General features: G+C 58.9%; 1 protein-coding gene across 2 annotated transcripts in view; it reads right to left on the bottom strand.

Annotated features, from left to right (window-relative positions):
* Nucleotides 1-17,372, bottom strand: part of CDH4 (cadherin 4) — a 496,939-nt gene extending 479,567 nt beyond the window's left edge. Inside the window, exons 1-2 of one of the 2 annotated variants that reach the window (XM_072801632.1) lie at nucleotides 17,250-17,372; nucleotides 15,106-15,217 (exon numbers count right to left, since the gene is read on the bottom strand). In XM_072801632.1, the coding sequence (XP_072657733.1) occupies nucleotides 15,106-15,217; nucleotides 17,250-17,312 (175 nt within the window). In that variant the 5' untranslated portion in view covers nucleotides 17,313-17,372. Of the gene's footprint in view, nucleotides 1-12,175; nucleotides 12,274-15,105; nucleotides 15,218-17,249 lie in introns of those variants that run through there. The other variant, XM_072801634.1, reaches the window with a different exon arrangement.
* Between the last annotated feature and the right edge of the window lie 419 nt (nucleotides 17,373-17,791).

The following is a 17,791-nucleotide window of genomic DNA, read 5'->3' as shown; positions in this document are numbered from 1 at the left end:
AAAAGGGAATGGAGCCCGGGGACCATGGCCTGGAGGGCCTGACCCTCAGGACCAGTGGCTCATGGGCCAAAGAGCAGTGCAGCTGCTCTGGTATCTGGGGAGCCAAAGATTCACACGTTTCTGAAGCAAGACATCACCACTGATGGCAAAATGAACAATTTGATGTATCAATGATGTGCGGCGTCTTGGGGCCCCCATGCCTTTCTCTGTCCAGCAGCCTCTGACCCTGTGGCCTTCTCAGAGCCACCGTAACAGAACAACAGCATCCCTGAACCACCATCGGGACCTCCACAAACGTCCATCCCATAGAAACATCAAACGCGGCCACGTGGGAAACAGCAGTGTGAGCGAGCGGGTGTGAACACCAGCCCTGTCATCATCCTCTGGGGAGAGGGGGATGGCAGGAATATGGGATCACACTGACCCAATGTACAAGTGCAGCCACTTAGCCCTCTCTCCCCCAATTCCCACGTGCAGCATCAAGATGAGCACCTGGGTCAGGAGCATCCCCCACAGATCAAGCTACTTAATGTCGAGTGTAACCAAGTACATCTCACCTCAACAGTGGAGATCATTTAAAAGCAAAGGCACATGCTCGTCTTGGTGTAGAGTCCTGGAAATATGTTCAGTTCAAAACTGCAGACACGCACCTCTGGCCCCACATTCTAGCTTCAAAGTTCAAGTAAAAATGAGGCTTTAATTTATGCTTAGGAAAATAAAAATAGATTAATAGGATCCAAGTCAAGCTGCTAGAAGAGGTTTTCCTGTGCCAAAAGACAGGCACTGTGAGTTCCCCTAAACGGGTTATCATTTTAACATTGTAAAGCACTAGACTTATTTTTTTTTTTAAATAGCAAAACTACAATTATCTCTGCACGCCCTGTATCGCCGCTCTGCAGTGCTCCCGCGTAACGAACCAACTGTCAGCGATACGCGCAGGACGAGCGTGTCTGTGCCACACTAGACGGCCAGCCTTATCAAAATCCAACTGCATTAATCCTTTCCTTACATCAAAAATCAAATAACTTTCTGGAGAGAGGCTACAGTCTCATGAAGAGCAGTTCCACTGGGAGACGGTGAGTGGAGATTAACGGCACAATATGTTCGGAAATAAATAGATAAGCGTTTGCCTCCACAGCTACTGCTTGACACTCAGAACTCGGGACTCTTGCGGGAAGACACAGACGAGCGTCCGGAGCCGCATGCGGCCTTCCCGTCACAGCCGCCCTCCTCCAGAGTGACCGGGAACTCTGGCAATAAACAAGGCCATCATCCATGGTGCCATTTCCAACAACGAAAGTTTGAACCCCCGTGGCATTTAAACAAGAAGGAAATAATATTATTTCGAAAGTGATAAGGGAGAAATGCAATAAGACAATTCCTAGATAACTGCAGGGAGAGGATGGCTTCTGATGAAATAACCACCTTTCAAAGTGAGGAAACAATGTGATTTTTCTGCCCGCATCGAGAAACAGAGCACAGACGGCAGCCTCCTGGTCTCGGGAGCAGCCCCTGCCCCACTGCGGTTGCAGGAAGTGATTAATTAGTGCCTTTTTGCGGCGGCGACCTTAGGAAGCCACTGGGGGACTTTTATGTGCACGTCACAGAATTGTATCCTTCCAGAATCCTCCTTTTAGAGCCCAACAATGGGGCACGTCTCCAGCAGTCCCCAGCACCCGCGCCAGGGCTCCCGGAGGACGGAGGTCTGGCTTAGAAAGAACTGCCCCTTCTGTAAGGGGAGGAGACACCACTCAGGGCAGAATTCCAAGGGAAGGGAGGCAAGCGAGTAGGAGCCTGGCGTCCTGCTCCCGCGTCCCCGCGCTCTCGCTCTCCCTCTGCCTGCACCCAGTCAGCCCCGGCCAACCCATCGGGCCGGTCCCAGAGACCCAGCCTGCCCCCACTCAAACTGTGGCACGTTGCTGTGAGACCCCAGCTGCCCCCTATTTTAATGTTTCGACTGGGAAATGGCAAAAGTAAGATTCTCTTATGTCGTGATAGACCCGTCCCATCAGTGGCACCTTCTCTCACATCCCTGGTGGGAGGCGTGACCTCTGGGCTCATCCTGCTGGGAAATCAGATCCCTATTTTGGGTTCACACAGCCTCACGTACCGTGTGAGGAGAACAGGGGGGGAAGCACCGGTGCAGCATCAGGTGAGCACGGGAGATTTTTCAGAATCTAAACGCAGACACGTGAGCCTTTTTTGCTGCAGCCTCATGAGATGCTGGAGCCAAGTCCACGCCCCGCGCCAGCCTGAAGGGAATGTAATCCCGCTCACAAAGAAGTCAGGAAGGGAGCCCACTGGCCCCTCCGTCATGCTGATTCATCCAGGCTGGACGTGAGGGCTGTCTTCCATCACTTCATTAGAAGGGGCACCCTGGTCCAGGGGCTCGATTTAATACAGAAGACGTGGATCCTAAGGGCACCGGGACAGTAACCCACCACGAGGCCCTTAGGGTTTTCGCTAGGTACTCACACATCTGCCATGCACATTCAAGACAGGGAAGGTGGAGAGGCTATTCCCCAGCACCCCCCCTCCAAGTTATCTCTGTGAGACTCTAGAAAGTTCCAGAATCTCTGTGCCCTGGAATTCCTACCCACAGAGTGCAGACAAGCCCATTCTAATTTTAGGGGCTGCCACAAAAGGCTGTCGCTGTCATCATGTTTAAAAAACCAGAGACTTTCAGGGAATATCACGCTTACAGTGTTTCAAATGCAAATCCCCAGAGCAGGGCCCTCTCAAAGACCCACAAATGCAGGGCAGGTTTATCGAGGTGGACAGGACTAAGGAAAGAGCCGCCTGCGGTTTCTAGGACTAGGAATCCAGAGCACTTGTTCAGTGTTTCCACCAAAAATATCCGAGAAAAAGACTCCACCTCTTTGGAGATGCTTATACCTTCCTGCAAAGGTGCCATCACTCAACCATGAAGGAAAATACTTGAAGCTCACACTCCACACACCCCCCCCTTACCCCCAATCATTTTGAAAGGATCCGAGACTTCAAATGGATTTCAAAGGCCCCTGTAATTTTGGCAGCATGACATTTTATGTCTTATAAGGTATTTTTATTAGCCAGGATTGTAGAAAATTGACGTTTACCAGCCATTAACCTTTCAAGCATGTAAGTATTTTTTTTTTCCCACATGGAAGTATATCTTATACTTCTCTGCAGATCAATCCTGAAGCTGTCCAGCTCCTTTAAGGGAAAAAAAAAAGTCATCGCGAAGCCTCCGTGTTCTCAGGAATACATAGGTTCTATAATTTTACGGACTTTTCATCACAATTTTATCACCTTCAAACCCTTCCTGTTTTTATTATAAAGTATTAAGGACTAGGTAAGACGAGTGGTGTAATTTCTTCTTCATATTGAGGGAAGGTGGGAAAGAGAGTAGTTTAGGAAACAAATGTCCCGTTTTACATAGGGGAGAGCATGCAGCCCGGCCACCTCGCTCAGCCAGCTTCCGACCTCACTGAAGCTTCCCTCCTCGGCGTTAAAACGCGGCGACATAATCCAACCACACCAGAGCCCTGTTCATAAATAACCATAGTGAATAACTTACATTCGTGTGTGCCTCTCCATGAGCCTACAGAGCTTTAAAGAAGCCATTCCATAATTTATTTGCTCAATTTTAAGAACACTCCTTTTGCTAAAAGGTCTCTGGCCACACATAAGAATGGAAAAGCCAAGAAGGGAAAAGTTCCCAAACAAAACCATAAAAACCTATTAAATTGAGCTGCCGTCTAACAGAAAAATGACTACCTCAAAGGCCTGCTCCCCGTGCCCCAGGGCCAGACTCTCAAGAGGACTGTCTGAGGTCATCCACCGACAACCAGGGCTGCGTGGAAAGAGAGGTGCCCGCAGCCATGGGTGTCCCGGTCATGCATCAGGAATGCAGCGTGGGCTTCACATCCCCAAAGCTTCCAGGAAAGAGATGCTGCAGGCCTGGGCTCCACTTGGCTGAGTGGGGCCTGCTGCATTCACGAGCGGCAGCATCAACGGTGACCCAGGGCGAGCGAGCAGTGGCCACGCCTTCAACAGGCCAGGTACAGCTTCATGCATCATCCTGCCGGGCCTCCAGGCCCGCCCCTGCAATCGGAATGCTCATCACCTCCTATGGAGGGTGCTACAGAAGGTCATGCAGGTCACGACACGCGCCTGCTATCATGCAGCAGATGACAGGGCATTGGGTCTGGACCCCTGGAAGCTGATTGGACCTGGCCCTCAGGGTGCCCAGTGTCTATCGGGAAAATCCGAAGCTTCGGTGAACAGGGCAAGCGGGATGGCCTCAGATGACAGGCTGCCCCTCACCCCCAGCCTCTACCAGCACTGGTGCAGGAGCATGAACAAGGGGCCCTAGAGCGTCGCACATCAGCACCCCCCGCTTGGTAAGGGGGATTAATAATGCACCTACCTCACAGGGTGCTTGTGCAGATGAGTCCAGTTGGCACCGGTGAGGCACCCAGCACAGTGCCCAGCACAGAAGAATCTCAACAGACTAGAATGACTGTCCTACCAGCTTCTGGATTAGGGCCGGGCGCCAGGACCGGCACGGGGCTTCCTGTGGGGTTCTGGTGCTCGCCAAAGGTGGCTGCACGTGCAGCTCGTCCTCCCCACGGCGCTCATTAATCAATCAGAGGTGCCCCTCTGACGAGCCTGCCAAGGCCCTCTGTCACTGTATCATCGAAGAAAAAAAAGAAAGGAAGGAAAGGGGTGTCTTTCTCCTTGAAATCCCCACGGAGTGCAAACCAGCTGAGCATCGGGACGAAGCAAGGGAGAGCTCACCTGGCAGCTCCCCCGAGGGGCCCCTCCCCACCCGGCCCGGCTGTCACAGGCACTCGTGGGGAGTGGGCAGGCGGCCCAGCTGGAGCGGTGCCTGGGGACTGGGGCATCCTGAGCCCAGCGGCAACAGGCCTCTGGCAGGGACAGGAATTCTCACCCCAGCGCCGGCCCAGGGCTGCCCATCCCACCCAGGAAGTCAGGATGCCCGGGCTGCGGGACCCGGGGCAGCAGATTCCCACGGGGTGCCCAGGGCTCCCCGGCAACTGTGCACCCACGGACAGGGCCGTGGCTGTCCCCAGGGATACATGAGGCCGCCCCCAACGGTCAAGAAGTGGCAGCGACAGGGACGAGTCCCTGGAAACAGCTGAGCAGCTGCTCCCCGCAGCAAGCACGCTAACCTCTGCTTTCGGAGGAGCTGAGCAGCCAGGCAGCAAAAACGCGGCTGCTCAAAACACAAGAAACTTGACACTTGGAGCCAGAAATAATGCCTTTTTTGCATTTGCACGGCAAAGCAGTTTTGGGGAGAGAAGAGGCACGTTCTATAAATGCCTCCCTGCCTGCGCGCCCCGCGCCTTCCCGCGTGCCTCCACATCTGGGCAGCAGGGGGAGCGAGCCTCTCCTCCTCTGGAGGCAGCAGTTCCACGAGCCAGGCCCAAATGCAGACCTCCGGATTAACACAATATTTACAACGTGTCTACGTGGTATCATCTGAGCTATAATCCTTGTTAAGATGGCATTTGACAAGGGAAGATAATGGGAGGAGAGCAAATGCTCCACGCACGTTTTAGTTCCGATGACATTGTTCTGTGTCACGCTTTACACATGAGAACACCGTGTTTCTGCAGCAAAGGGCCTGGCCCGCCGTTCCGGGGAGGTGGACGCTCACAGCACCACCCCCCAACCCGTCCCCCCCATCCCCCGCCCCCGAGGCGCACTTTCCGCCGCCGGCAACCGCCCGGCAGATGCCGTCACCATCAGGAATAACACGGTTCCTCAGGACGGATGCTGACCCCAGGACTCTGAAGCTAAAAGTCCTCCAGACCCAGGGTCCTCAGCTTTATGAGCACCAGCCTCCCGGGGACGCGGGTCCATCAGGCAGTGTCCCCGGCCACAGCCCCAGGATATCTGATGCACTGGGTCTGGGTGTCCCGGGGCACCTGTAACAGACGACCGCGAACTTGGTGGCTTAAAATGACAAGAATGTATTCTCTTGAAGTTCTAGGAGGCAGAGTCTGAAGTCGAGGTGTGGGAAGGGCTGTGCTGCCCCCGGGGGCTCCAGGGCTGGGCCTTCCTGCCTGTTTGGTTCCACCCTGGCCTCATGGCTCCATCTCCCCGTCTGTCCCCCTTCCCATGGCTTCTCCCCTGTGTCTGTCTCTGCTCTTCTGTTTCTTTTAAGGACACCTGTCACTAGACTCAGAGCCCGCCTGGATAATCCAGGATCATCTCACCTCCATGTTTTCACTGAATTATGCCTGCAAGACCCCTTTTCCACACCATGTCACAGTCACAGGGTCCAGGTAGATGTGACTTTTGGGGCTCACCATTCGACCCAGGACAGTAGGTCTGGGAGGGGACCGGGGGCCTGCCAGGGTTCCCAAGTGTCCCCCAGGCAGGCAGTCCCTCCACCCCCGTTGGATGTGCTATGCCTCTGCTCTTCACATAAGGAATCGGAGGCCCGCAGGAAGGAGGACAGGCCAGTCGGGCCCCCCCAGCCCCTGAATCCCCTGGCTCTGAGCCTGCACTTCTCCCTCAGCCCTGCTGGAAGCGGAAGCCGGGGGACCGCGTGCTTAGCAAACACGTACACCGAGGCCTCACTTCCCCGCAGCTTTCCAGGCAGATCAACGTCAACAATGTTCAAACTTCCATTCGGGCAGCAAAACCCAATGCAAGACAATAATCCAACAGTTTTCCAAGTCGCGTGGACAAGCAGAGGCGCACAGTCCTGAGGGAGGACCCAGGAGGTGAGCCGCCCTCCTCCGTCCTGTTCAAAGAGAGAGAGAGAGAGAGAGCTCCTTCCAGGACAGACATGGGTCTGTGGCCCCCACCCTGGGGCTGGAACTTTATTCAACTGTATTCCAAATGGAAGATGCACCCGGGCCAAGGACGCCTCCCTCCCCCCGCAGGGTGGCTTCTCCGGGGGCCTCTCGCTGGGCAGGGAAGCGCCCGTCCTTCCACGAGGACCATCCTCCGGCAGACGAGGCAGGGGTGGCACTCTCGTGCCTGTGGATATTTATCTGTCGCTGAGGCTTACCTTAATCCCTCCTAAATCCCCACACGCTGTCAGCAGGAAAACAGTGAAGCCAAACAAGGCTACGTTCGAAGCAGCCGGATCGGAAGCTGCCGTGGGCTTTACGGCCTCCGTTCAGCCTCAGACTCTCAAGCGGCAAATCACGTCTCAGGACCCATGAAGGAGCTGCCGGCCAGAGTCCCCCCCCCCCCCCCACTACAGACACAGGCCACGGCAGGCGGGGGCTCCAGGAACAAGGCTGGGCCTGGACGAGCTGCTCGGTGCCTGAGTGCTGGCGCTTCCGGACCCTGACTCCACGGGGTTCTCAGTGGCTCCGGGCCCCTGTTCCTCCCACAGGGAAGGGGCGTGTCTGTGTGACCTGCTGAGCACCCCTAGGAACTGAATGAAGAACACGGCAAGGGGCCCAAGATGCTGCCCGTCCTCAGCACGTGGGGGCCGACAGCACAGGCTTGAGGGAGCCCCTACCCCACACCCCAGGGATGCCTGTGAGCATCACCTGGCGGGCACAGAGGCCTCTGCAGAAGTGACCAAGGCAAGGAGCCCGAGGTTACAGCCGGCCGGATTAGCCAGGTGGGCCCAGTGCCATCTCAGGGGTCCTCGTAACTGGAAAGGGAAGGTGGCCAGTTGGCGGTGGCCGTGTGAGCACCGGGGAGGCGTGGGCAGGAGCACTGGAGTGGCGGTGAGGACGAGCCCGGGGCTGCAAGCCTGGGGAAACAGGGCGCCGCGTGACGCTGAGCCGGCAAGGGCCTGGACTCTGCCCTGGGGCCTCCAGGACGACTCAGCCTGCAGGGCCGGCCCACACTGGATGTCGGTGTGCAGAGCAGTGAGGAGGAGATGAATTTGGGTCTTCTAAGCCCCTAACCATGCAGGCCACTGGACAACAGGGAAACACTAACCCGGTCCATGGTCCAAGCGAGCTCCTCCCTGCAGAAGGCGTGCGGGCCATGGAAAGTCAGAGAGCTCTGTGCAGAGCCAGCGAGGCTGCAGTCCCACCCACGAGCGCCCCGAGCCCGCAGGTGCCTGGGAGGCCTGGAGGGAGCGGCCGTACGAGCACCCGGAAGGTCCCAAAACACAGTGTGTGCCCTGGTGGAGGCGGGAAGGGGGGCAGGCTTTGGAAGAAAGGACACACTGGTCACAGATAATTAAGTAGATTTGCTTTGTTTTGTTCTTTTGCTTCCGCGTAGGAGTCAGGGAGCCAGCCTGAAACAGCAGGAGGCGGCAGCCGAGAGCCACCCAAATTCTGAGCCTTCTGACAAAAGCGAACGATTGACCGGACCAGCTTACAACACGCCTCAATCCCTCCCCAGGACGAAAAGCAAGGAGCAGCGTGCCACGAGGTTCTGCGAGAACACACGGGAGAGAACTCCACCCCCCTCGATGCGCAGGAACGCAGCACATTATGGTATTTTTTTCACAGTGGGATTCAGGATAATCAGTCCATCCTTCGGAAAGAGGAACGCTCGCACGTTTACTTGTTCTCAGTTGGTGATTAGTTCTGGCATCGACTTACGTGTGCTTCAAAGATGCAGAGAGAGGGAGGGAGCGAGGGAGCAGGGCTGCAAACCTATCAGGGGCCCCTGGAGACACCCAGGCCCCCAGACCCGGGACAGACGGGGGACACGCACACGGCGCCGCGAGAGGGTGCCAGGAGCCTCCCTCAGGCAGAGTCGCCGGCTCCTCTCGGGGCCCCCGATCCCGGGCCTTCTCATGGCCTCACGTGCTTGCATCACAGGCGTGCCGACTCCCGGAGCACAGGCCTCCCCCGCGCTGGTGGAGCCTGGGAGCCAGGAACGCACTCTGGACCGTCCGCTTCTATGCCCAGAATTGCAAACTCCTGTTGGCATCACAGAATGCTGGCTCTTGTGATCCCAGGGCCGGTTTTGCAAACCCAAGGTGTCCACAGAGTTTGGACCCACTTCAGATGAGCCCTCACGCATCACTGACGGCCATCAGGCGCCTCTTGACACGCCGGGCCTCTGCTGGTTGCAAACGTCCAAGACGAGAGACAATTAGCACGTCCAAATGCTTGCTAATTGCTAATCTTATGACGGTGCCCTGAGCATCTGGGGTATCCTGCGTGCACGTGATCTCGGTGCTCGGAAACCATCTTCGCTCGCAGCACGTGGGAGACGTAAATGAGCTACAAGCGCGAGTCTGGACGAACAGGGAAGGTAGAGCGAGTCGACGCATTCCGGCCAATCACTCCACTTCCCCGTCCGACATCAGCCTCTGAGCCGTGCGTCCGGACCGGTCCTACCTCGCCGGCCAAGCCTCGTGAGACCACACAGGCGGTGTCCGCAGAGGGCGGCCAGGCAGCGCGGCCGCGACAATCACACGAGGCCTCGCGTTTCTGCATCCTGAGGCGCCGTGAAAAGGCGCGGCTCTGAAATGCAAAAATCTTCATCTTTAAGCCAGGGCACCGATGAGTCTGTCGTGCTCCTGTCTGACTGGCGTGGGAGCTCTCTGCAGCGAGGATTTTGGGGTGGTGACAGGTGACACATGGGGCAGAAGCGGGAAGATGCAGGGGGTGGGGCCCAACACACGGCCACAGGGGCCCCTTGGCCACCAGCATGCCCTCGGGCCATGTGGGCCGCAGGGCTGTAGCCGTCTGCCTCCTTCTGGCCACCGGGACCCTGTCTCTGCCTGAGCTGGGGCTCTGGGGACAACACGGGCAGTGGCGCCTTCCCAGGCGGACCCTGCTTCCGCCTGAAGCCGCCGTCCCTAGCTAGAAACCTCCCTTCTAAACCTCCTACCTCAGCCACCAGGCAAAATGAGCGTGGGGCAAGGCTGAAAAGTCAAGGGTGGCCCCAAAGACAGCCAGAGGGGCATCACGGCCTGCAGCGAGGCCTGCATGGCAGGCTCTGGGTGCTTCTCCTGGGGGACCCCAGAGGCGGCTGCCGGGAGAGCCCGTGGAGGTCGTGGCGCCCCAAGGGGAGCCTTCCCCCGGCTTCCAGAGCAGGGAACACGCCGTCCTGCATGGCTGCCCCTCCCTCCACCTCTTGCGCAGACAGACCACGGCTTCCCAGGCCAGTCAGTCCTGCGGACAAAGTCCCAACCGGGCCTGCTCTCCTGGCTTCCTGGAGGAGGACGGCTGAGGGAGCCAGCAGACCCTGCACGCACCCTCCATGACGGGCGAGGCGGACACGCAGCCCGGATTCATACAGTTAATGATTCATCCACACTCTGGCCCGGACTCGGATGCGGTGACTGTTTATCTCCTCCACTCGGCAAATACGGAGCACCCACAGCGCGCACTCTGCCATCCCGGGTGCTGGACGTGGACTCTAGTCCACGAGGAGCAGAGGCTACTAAAGCAAGAGAAAGGCCAAGGCCCACGGAACAAAGGATGGGGAGAAAAACTGGGCTCCCGTGAGAGGCTGGAATGCACTCCGAGCTTCCAGAGGGAAGGACAGGCACATCTTGCTGACGTGCACAGAGCTTGCTTCCCAAGTCAGGGGTCACAATGGCCTGCAGACAAGAAACTCAACTGTGGCGTTTTAGCTTTGTTTTTCTCATCGCTTAGGGGGACAAGGAGCCCAGAGGTTATGTGGATGTCATTCAAGCAGGATCCAGTTCCGGCTGCACCATTCTCATCGTCACAAGACGGCTGCTCTGCCTCAGACATCACGTCTGTCTTCCAGGCGGGAGGAAGCGGTAAGGGGAAAGGGCACAAGGCATGACCAGCAGAATAGATTCCTCTCTACCAGGAAGAAAGAAAAAAAAACATCTTTCCCAGGAGCCTCATCTAACAAAATAACCTGATTAGATCCCACTAACCACAACGGGGCCATGTTGCCCCAGACGTGATGTGTGAGCGTCTGAAACGGGACTCAGCCTATGCCAGATGGGCCAGCCCAGAAGACCTGACGGCGAGGAAGAGGGGGAGGACGGAGGATGACCTGGGAGGGGCCGCCGACCGCGCCTGCCTCGTCCACACTGATCATCAGCGTGCCACCTACCTAAGCATTCCCAGCAGCTCCTGCAGCCCGTGCAGCGCTGTCGGGCACACTCGGGGCTTCACGTGGGATTGTCACTGTGCAGCAACCACACCGCGAGTTAGCGAGTTAGACGCAGTGATGGGCGCTGGGTGGGTGGCGGGCCTGGTTTAGCCCCGTGCCCTGCGGCCAGGGATGCGCCTTCGGCCCCAGTAACAGTGACCCGTCCATGCAGCGCAGGGTCAGGCCACACTGCGAGCGCAGAGGGTTGCATCCACTATACCACGGGCCATTCTTACCCCGACTTGCACCTACCTCCCCAGGGGACGGAGCCTTATATGCAAATGAGGCACTCATGCCCCCGTGCATTCCGGGAGGGAGCTGGGAGCAGCAGCCTGAGGGGCCAGATGCCAGGCGGGTCCCCTCTGCACCCATGCCTCCCTCCCTCCTTCCCAGACCGGAATCCTACTGGCTCCCAGGATATGCATCGACCAGGTGGCGGATCATAATAGCTCTAACCCAAATACGACAACGCAGCTCCCGCCTCTCAGCCTCCCCGTCCCTCTCGGAGGCAGGGAGTGCCTGTGACCTAGTTCTAGTCCAGGAGAACTGCCAGCATCCTGAGGAAGTGCTGGCTTTCCCCATACAGGGAAGGGCTGCAGACGGCGCTTCCTTTATGCTGCTCCAAACTCAAATGCAAGGGCGGGAGCCGCGGCAGCCAGTTTACAACGATGAGGCAATTCACGGGGCTGACCAGTTAGAGACAGAGGATAGAATAAAGACCAGGCAAGTGATGCTGGCGCTCAGGGGCGGTCTCAGCCACGCCCCCGCCACCACCACCATCTCGCGCTTCACTGTCAGGTGAGAAAAACTGACCCCCCTTCATTTAAGATCCTGGTGATCGGGTTTTATCCTGTCAGCTGAGCGCATCCTGAAATGATCTAAAATAGTAGAGCAGCGTGCGGGAGCTGCTGCCCTCATGAGCCTTAGGGTTTAAGGTAAGAGGGATGATCGCCCAGAGAACAAAAGTTCCCCGAGGAGGGAGCAGCGTGGCTGGGGGTGCACCCGAGGGCCCGCAGCGAACGCAGCATGGGAGCTCTTCTGAAGCCGTCATCATCAGAGACAAGGCTCCTCTCTTATCAGTCGAGGTCACCTCCCTCAGGTGACGCCCAGACCCCACTCTGTCCTGCCCCCAGCAGACATTTCTACTCACACGCCGCCTCCTCTCCGGGCCCCCGGGGGGAGCTGGGACCCACGCGGCCTGGGCGCCCACTGCACAGCCTACCGCTCTCCCATCCTTGGCAGGGGGAGGGTTTGTGGTGAAGCTGGTCTGGGTTTTCCAGAACTCTGCCCGCCACAAGAGAGCAATGCAGGTCACTGCATCAGCTGCCGGGCTGACCGTTAATTATTAACAAAGCTGAGAAAAAGACACCAGCTCAGCAACTGCCCCACGCTAAACTATGGCTCACAGAACGCTCCATCTTGGCCTAAGGAAAACGGCTTAGCCATCCTCCTTTGGATATTACCACGCACCAGAGATCATGGCCATAAGCGAATTATCCTGAAAACAAGACGAAGAGGACGTGAGCGCATTCACCTGGCGGCCAGGAAGAGCACACAGGGGAGGCACGGCGCGGAGGGGATCTGGGAACGCCAGGGCTCGGCCGGCCGGGCGCCCCGCATCGCTGCGCGGAAGGTTCGCATGTGCCACCCTGTTGGGGAGAACTATTTTAAGCCTAATTAGCATGAAATTTTTTAGAATGCAAATGCTTTTCGTTTAGACATAAAACAAAATGCCACGACATTTCTTCCATCCATTTATCATAAATAAGTTAATTACTGGGTAACAAATCACTCCTTCTGGAATCTGGATGTTTGGGGCGGCTGGTAAGCGGACTCAGGCGAAGGAGCCACCAAGCAGTCGTTAATGGCTTTCGGGGCACTTATAATAAAACGGCGACTCTGTGGAGCCGCACTTGTCAAATTAAGGTTAAGCTCTCTCTGTTGGAAAAAGTCAATTATAAATAGTCATTATCTATTTAAGTCGATTCCTACCAGAGTAACAGAAATATCGCGGCTTTTGTTGTGGACGCGCACATCTTCACCGTGGTCTTGTGGTTCACAGAGTTTGTACACAAAAAGGGGGATTTTTTTTTTTACCTGCCCTGGTTTCAGCGTGTGTCAGCATTGGCTTTTGCTTTCATATGTGTAAAATTACTTCTAAGATGTAAAAGATCTTTGTTTCCAAAAGCTCTGTGTGTGCGGGGAGGTGGGTGGGCACGCAGGTGCAGGAGAAGCAATGCTGCTCTAGCCCACCCCAGAGGAGGGGACGAGCAGGGTCCCAATGCTTGGGGGACTCCTGCGATGCTCCCCTCAACCTGGGCTGGGCATCATCTCAGGTATAAGTGCCCAGAAAATGGGTCATGCAACCCCAAGTCTGAGTTTACCTTTTTCACCCCACACTGGGTGAATGCCACCTGGGCTCATGGGGCAGGCCAGCGTTCAGCCAGCGATCGAGACCTCCCCACAACCCTGGCCAAGAGCAGAGTGGCCAGTGCCGCCTGGACCCACACCCCCGCCAGGTAGGAGACCAGACGTCCCTTAGAAAACCCACATCTCATCATAAAAGGTACGAGAACCTGCTATTCTCTTCCACAGTCGGTAGCACTTGTCATTCCTGGAATAGAGACACTTTTTCTTACATTTCTGAGTAAAATTGATAATCCAAGGTCTTCATAAGTGTAGCTCGTACCCAGAGAGGCGCAGGATGCCAGCTTCCAGACAAGCAAGCAGGGGTGCCGCACTGCGTCCCCTACTCTGTGTGACAGTACAACACACTGAGAATCGAAGAATCTTCCAGGCCTTCCCTGAGCACACAAGTATGCGAGGCAGGCTAATACATCCTGAGAGATCCTCTAAAATGACATGCACGGTGCAATTCACTGAGCATCTCCTGAAAACTCTCGCCATATATGACGACTCATGCAACACACCCCTCCTGCTTCTGGTCAACTGCTGGGGATTTTTTTATTTTTAACTTTTTTTGGTAATCAATGAAAGATTCACTAGTGTCATACCCTTAAGCAGTCAATGCAGAAAACAAATAAGAAAAGCTGGACTAAATACCAAGTCAAAATCCTGATTTATAGAACCAAGAACAAACAAGAGAAGTCAACAAGCTCCATCCCCAAGGAAGAGGATCTGAAAATCACATCATGATATGTGTGTGTTACACACACACACACACACACACACACATACCGCCAAAGAAGCTGTTGTCAGCTCTTAGGGGAAAATCCTAGATTCCCTAAAACACAAAACTGGGGAGAAAGTCAGCGGTACGAGGACTATTTAGTCGCAAGTGCTGAAATGTAGCTCTGAAGCTTTATCCAAACTTTGTTCCCTCCATCACTCCGAAATCAGCTAAAAGCTGCTACTTCTGGGAAGGCGCACAGCCACCGTGCTCGTGGTAGGATTTGGAATCCTCAGAAGGAAGAGCTGATTTATTTCCCCTCCCAAGCAAATGGAAAGTTTAATTAGTTTGTCTCAGAAGGGAAACAGATCAACATGCAGAATGATCTACTGTCACTTGACTTTTGAGGCTGCCTCTGACGTTCCCATCACAAATGTGGATATAATCCTACAATTACGATAAAGCTAATTGGTAGTTCCCTCCTGCATGTGTGTTTTCGTGTTGTCAGTGGGGCAGTAATGAAAATGAATGCCACATTTGTGAACAGAACGTCTGTGGGCTTATTTACCGCATTTCCAACAACATCGTCTGCTTTATCATGCATTTCAAAGCAGGGATAATTTAAGAATCCAGAATTTCATACATAAAAATACTTAGCAAGAAAGTCTCTCCCTGCACATTATTTGGGTGACGTTACATCCGAATTCCAATTTGTTGCCCAGGAAATGATTCACCTCACTCAAAAATGACAGGCATTCTGAATCATTCACCTGTGATGCAAACATGCCTTCGAGGTCCACAGATCCACATCTCATTGACCTCACGGCCATCATTTTGCAAAGAGCCTGCCTCCAAGACAAGCCCCAAGCCCCGCCTCGCCTGTTCCTGGAAACGTCTCCCCTGTCCAGAGTACGGTGTGCCATTTCTCCCCACCCGCCGCGGCCCCCTACCTTTGAGTAGCCTCTCTCCTTCCAGAATATTCTCCGAGATTAATGCCGTGTAGTCTTCTTCAGAGAATCCGGCCTTGCAGGTCTCTCTGGCTGTAAGATCCCCATTATGGGCCTGAGAACAGAAAGAAAAGAGGTTGGAACAAATGTGAAGTTGACACAATTTAATCCAAAACCCATGTTTACTAGGGGCTGCTGCAGGCCGGGTCTTGCCTCCGGCTATGACACAAACACCGGAGCCACAGCCGCCACCCAAACCCGCTGCTCTGCTGCTCCTGAGCTCTCATGGCCGCACCTGGTTCAGCAGCGCCCCAGGCCCCGTGGATGCCCGAAGCCGGGGGCAGTGCCACACCCTGCACGCCCCGGGTGCTCTCCCTCACACACACACACACACACACACCCGCAGTCAAGTGTAACCGATGGACCGGGCACAGCCGGGGAGCGTCAGGAACTCCCTGTGACCCAGGACAGCTGTCACAATGCGCAGCCGTACAACTTGTGTGAACGTGGCCTCTCGCTCTGCAAACACCTCCTGTCCTGCGCTCACCCTCCTGTGACAAGGGGACGTGAGGAGATGCCCGGGTGATGGGATGAAGTGACAGGAGCGACAAGGGCAGGTGACGCAGCACCAGGGCGCACCTGACCTTCTGACCCAGCCTCGCTGGTGGCTCTGGGGAGACGGAAGCCCAGGGGATAAGAGGGCACCGCTGCCCTGGCCCCGGGGCCTGGCGGTGGGTGGGGACGGCCTCTCTGGCGGCGCCACACCTGAGGAGTGAGGAGCACTGCCAGGCCGCCAGGGAAGCCACAGACAGGAGGGAGGTGCAGCCAGGGCACCCTGGGGGCCCCGAGCTGGGCTCTGGGTGCACAGGGTGCACAGGGCGGGCGGGCTTCCGTCCTCTCTGTGGGTCCCCAGGGAGGGAGGAGGGGCCAGGGCAAGAAGGGAGGTGCTCCCAGGGGCGGCAGCGGCTCAGCGCCTGGCAAGGACACAGGCTTCCTGAAGATGGGGCTCCAGCCTCCCGTCCTCCCTCCGCCACTGGGCTGAGCTGGTCCGCCCTGGGAGCCCGGCCTGCAGCCCCGCGGGCGACCGGAGCGGGTGGGTGCGCGCCTGTCCTGGGGCGCCCTGGGGTGCGGCCCGGCGCAAGGGGCCCCCCGGCTCGGCCTCGGGGTGGGCAACGTCCAGGGGACCGCCCGCCGCAGGCCCGCGGGGAGAGACGCCGAGCCCGGCGGCCGCGCATCCCGGGAGGGCTCCCCGGCGGCGCGCGCGGGGCGGGGACGCAGCCCGGACTCCGCTCTCCGACGCCGGGGGGGTCCCGGGGGGGGGTCCCGGGGGGTCCGGGGGGGGCGGGGGCAGGGCGCGGGGAGGGGGGTCCCTGGGGGGGTCCCGGGGGGGCGCGGGGCAGGGCGCGGGGGGGGCCCGGGGCAGGGCGCGTTCCGGGACGGTCCCCGCCGCGGCGCCGCTGCTCGGGATCCGGGCAGGACACGCGCCCGCGGCCCCGGAGCCGGACTCGCCCCGCAAAGTTTCGGCCCCGGGGGAGCGGCCAGCGCCGCCGAGCGCCCCGCAGCCTGCAGCCGGCCCGGGGCGCCGCGCTCGGTTCCCTCCGCGGTTCCAGCGGCGCTGCCCGGAGCAGCAGCGAGGCCGAGCGGCCACGAGAGGGGGTTCCTGCAAGTCCCGCGGCCCCGCCGCCTCCCGGGCGCCGCCGCCCGCCCCCGGCCTGGGGCCCGGCTCACCGCGGGGGGGTCGCCCCTCGCCCCTCGCCCCTCGCCGCGGTCCAGCCCAGCTCCGGCCGCGCAGGGGGCTCGGCGGCCACCCCGGGGCACCCAGGCCGGACCCCCGCCCGCAGCCCCGGCCCGCGCTGGGCTCGCCAACTCCGGAGGTCGCGGCTCCCGGCGGCGGAGGGCGCACCGGCTCCACCAGCGGGCAGCCGGGCCGGGCCGGGCGCGGGGGGGGGGGCGGGCTGCGAGCCGCGGCCGGGGATGCTCGGCGGTCCCGGTCCCGGTCCCGGCCCCCGCCCCGCCCCGCCCCGCCCCCGCCGGGCGGCCCCGGGTCCCTCCAGAGGCGGCGGGAGCAGCCGGGAGCCCCTCGGGGAGAGCGCGCGCCCCGCCGGCCCCGGGCTTCCGAGCGGCCGGGACGCCGGGCGGCAACTTACCCGGAGCGCGCCGGAGAGCGAGAGCGAGAGCAGCACGAGGAGCACGCCGGAGCCCGCCGTCATCTTCCCGCCGCGCCGCCCGCAGCCCGCAGCCCGCAGCCCGCAGCCCGCAGCCCGCAGCCGGGATCCCGCGCCCGCTCCCGCTCCCGCGCCCGCCGCCGCCGCCGGATCGCGCCGCCCCGAGGCCGCCGCCGCCCGGCCGGGCCCCGCGCCCGCAGCCCCCCGCGCCCCGAGGTCGCCGCCCGGCTCCGGAGCCAGGCCAAGGGGCCGCGGCGCGCTCCTCGGGCCGGTGCGTCCGCGGGCCTCGCAGCCGCCCGCGCCTGTCTCCGCGCGCTCCGAGCTGCAGGTGAAGCCGCGCGGCCGCCCGCCGAGGCCCCGCCCCGAGCCCGGCCCCTGCGCTCGCTCGCTCGGCCTGACGCGGGCCTTAAAGGCGCCGCGCCGCCCCCCGCGCCCCGCGCCCCGCGCCCCGCGCCCCCACCCCGGAGCACGGACCGGCCCGGACCCCGGGGCGCGGGGTGGGGGAGGCCCCGCCCCCGTGCGCC

The sequence above is a fragment of the Canis lupus genome, chromosome 26 (assembly GCF_048164855.1).
Source record: "Canis lupus baileyi chromosome 26, mCanLup2.hap1, whole genome shotgun sequence".
NCBI classification, from domain to species: domain Eukaryota; kingdom Metazoa; phylum Chordata; class Mammalia; order Carnivora; family Canidae; genus Canis; species Canis lupus.
The sequence above is the reverse complement of the archived record's forward strand: the minus strand, read 5'-3'. Positions and strand labels throughout refer to the sequence as shown.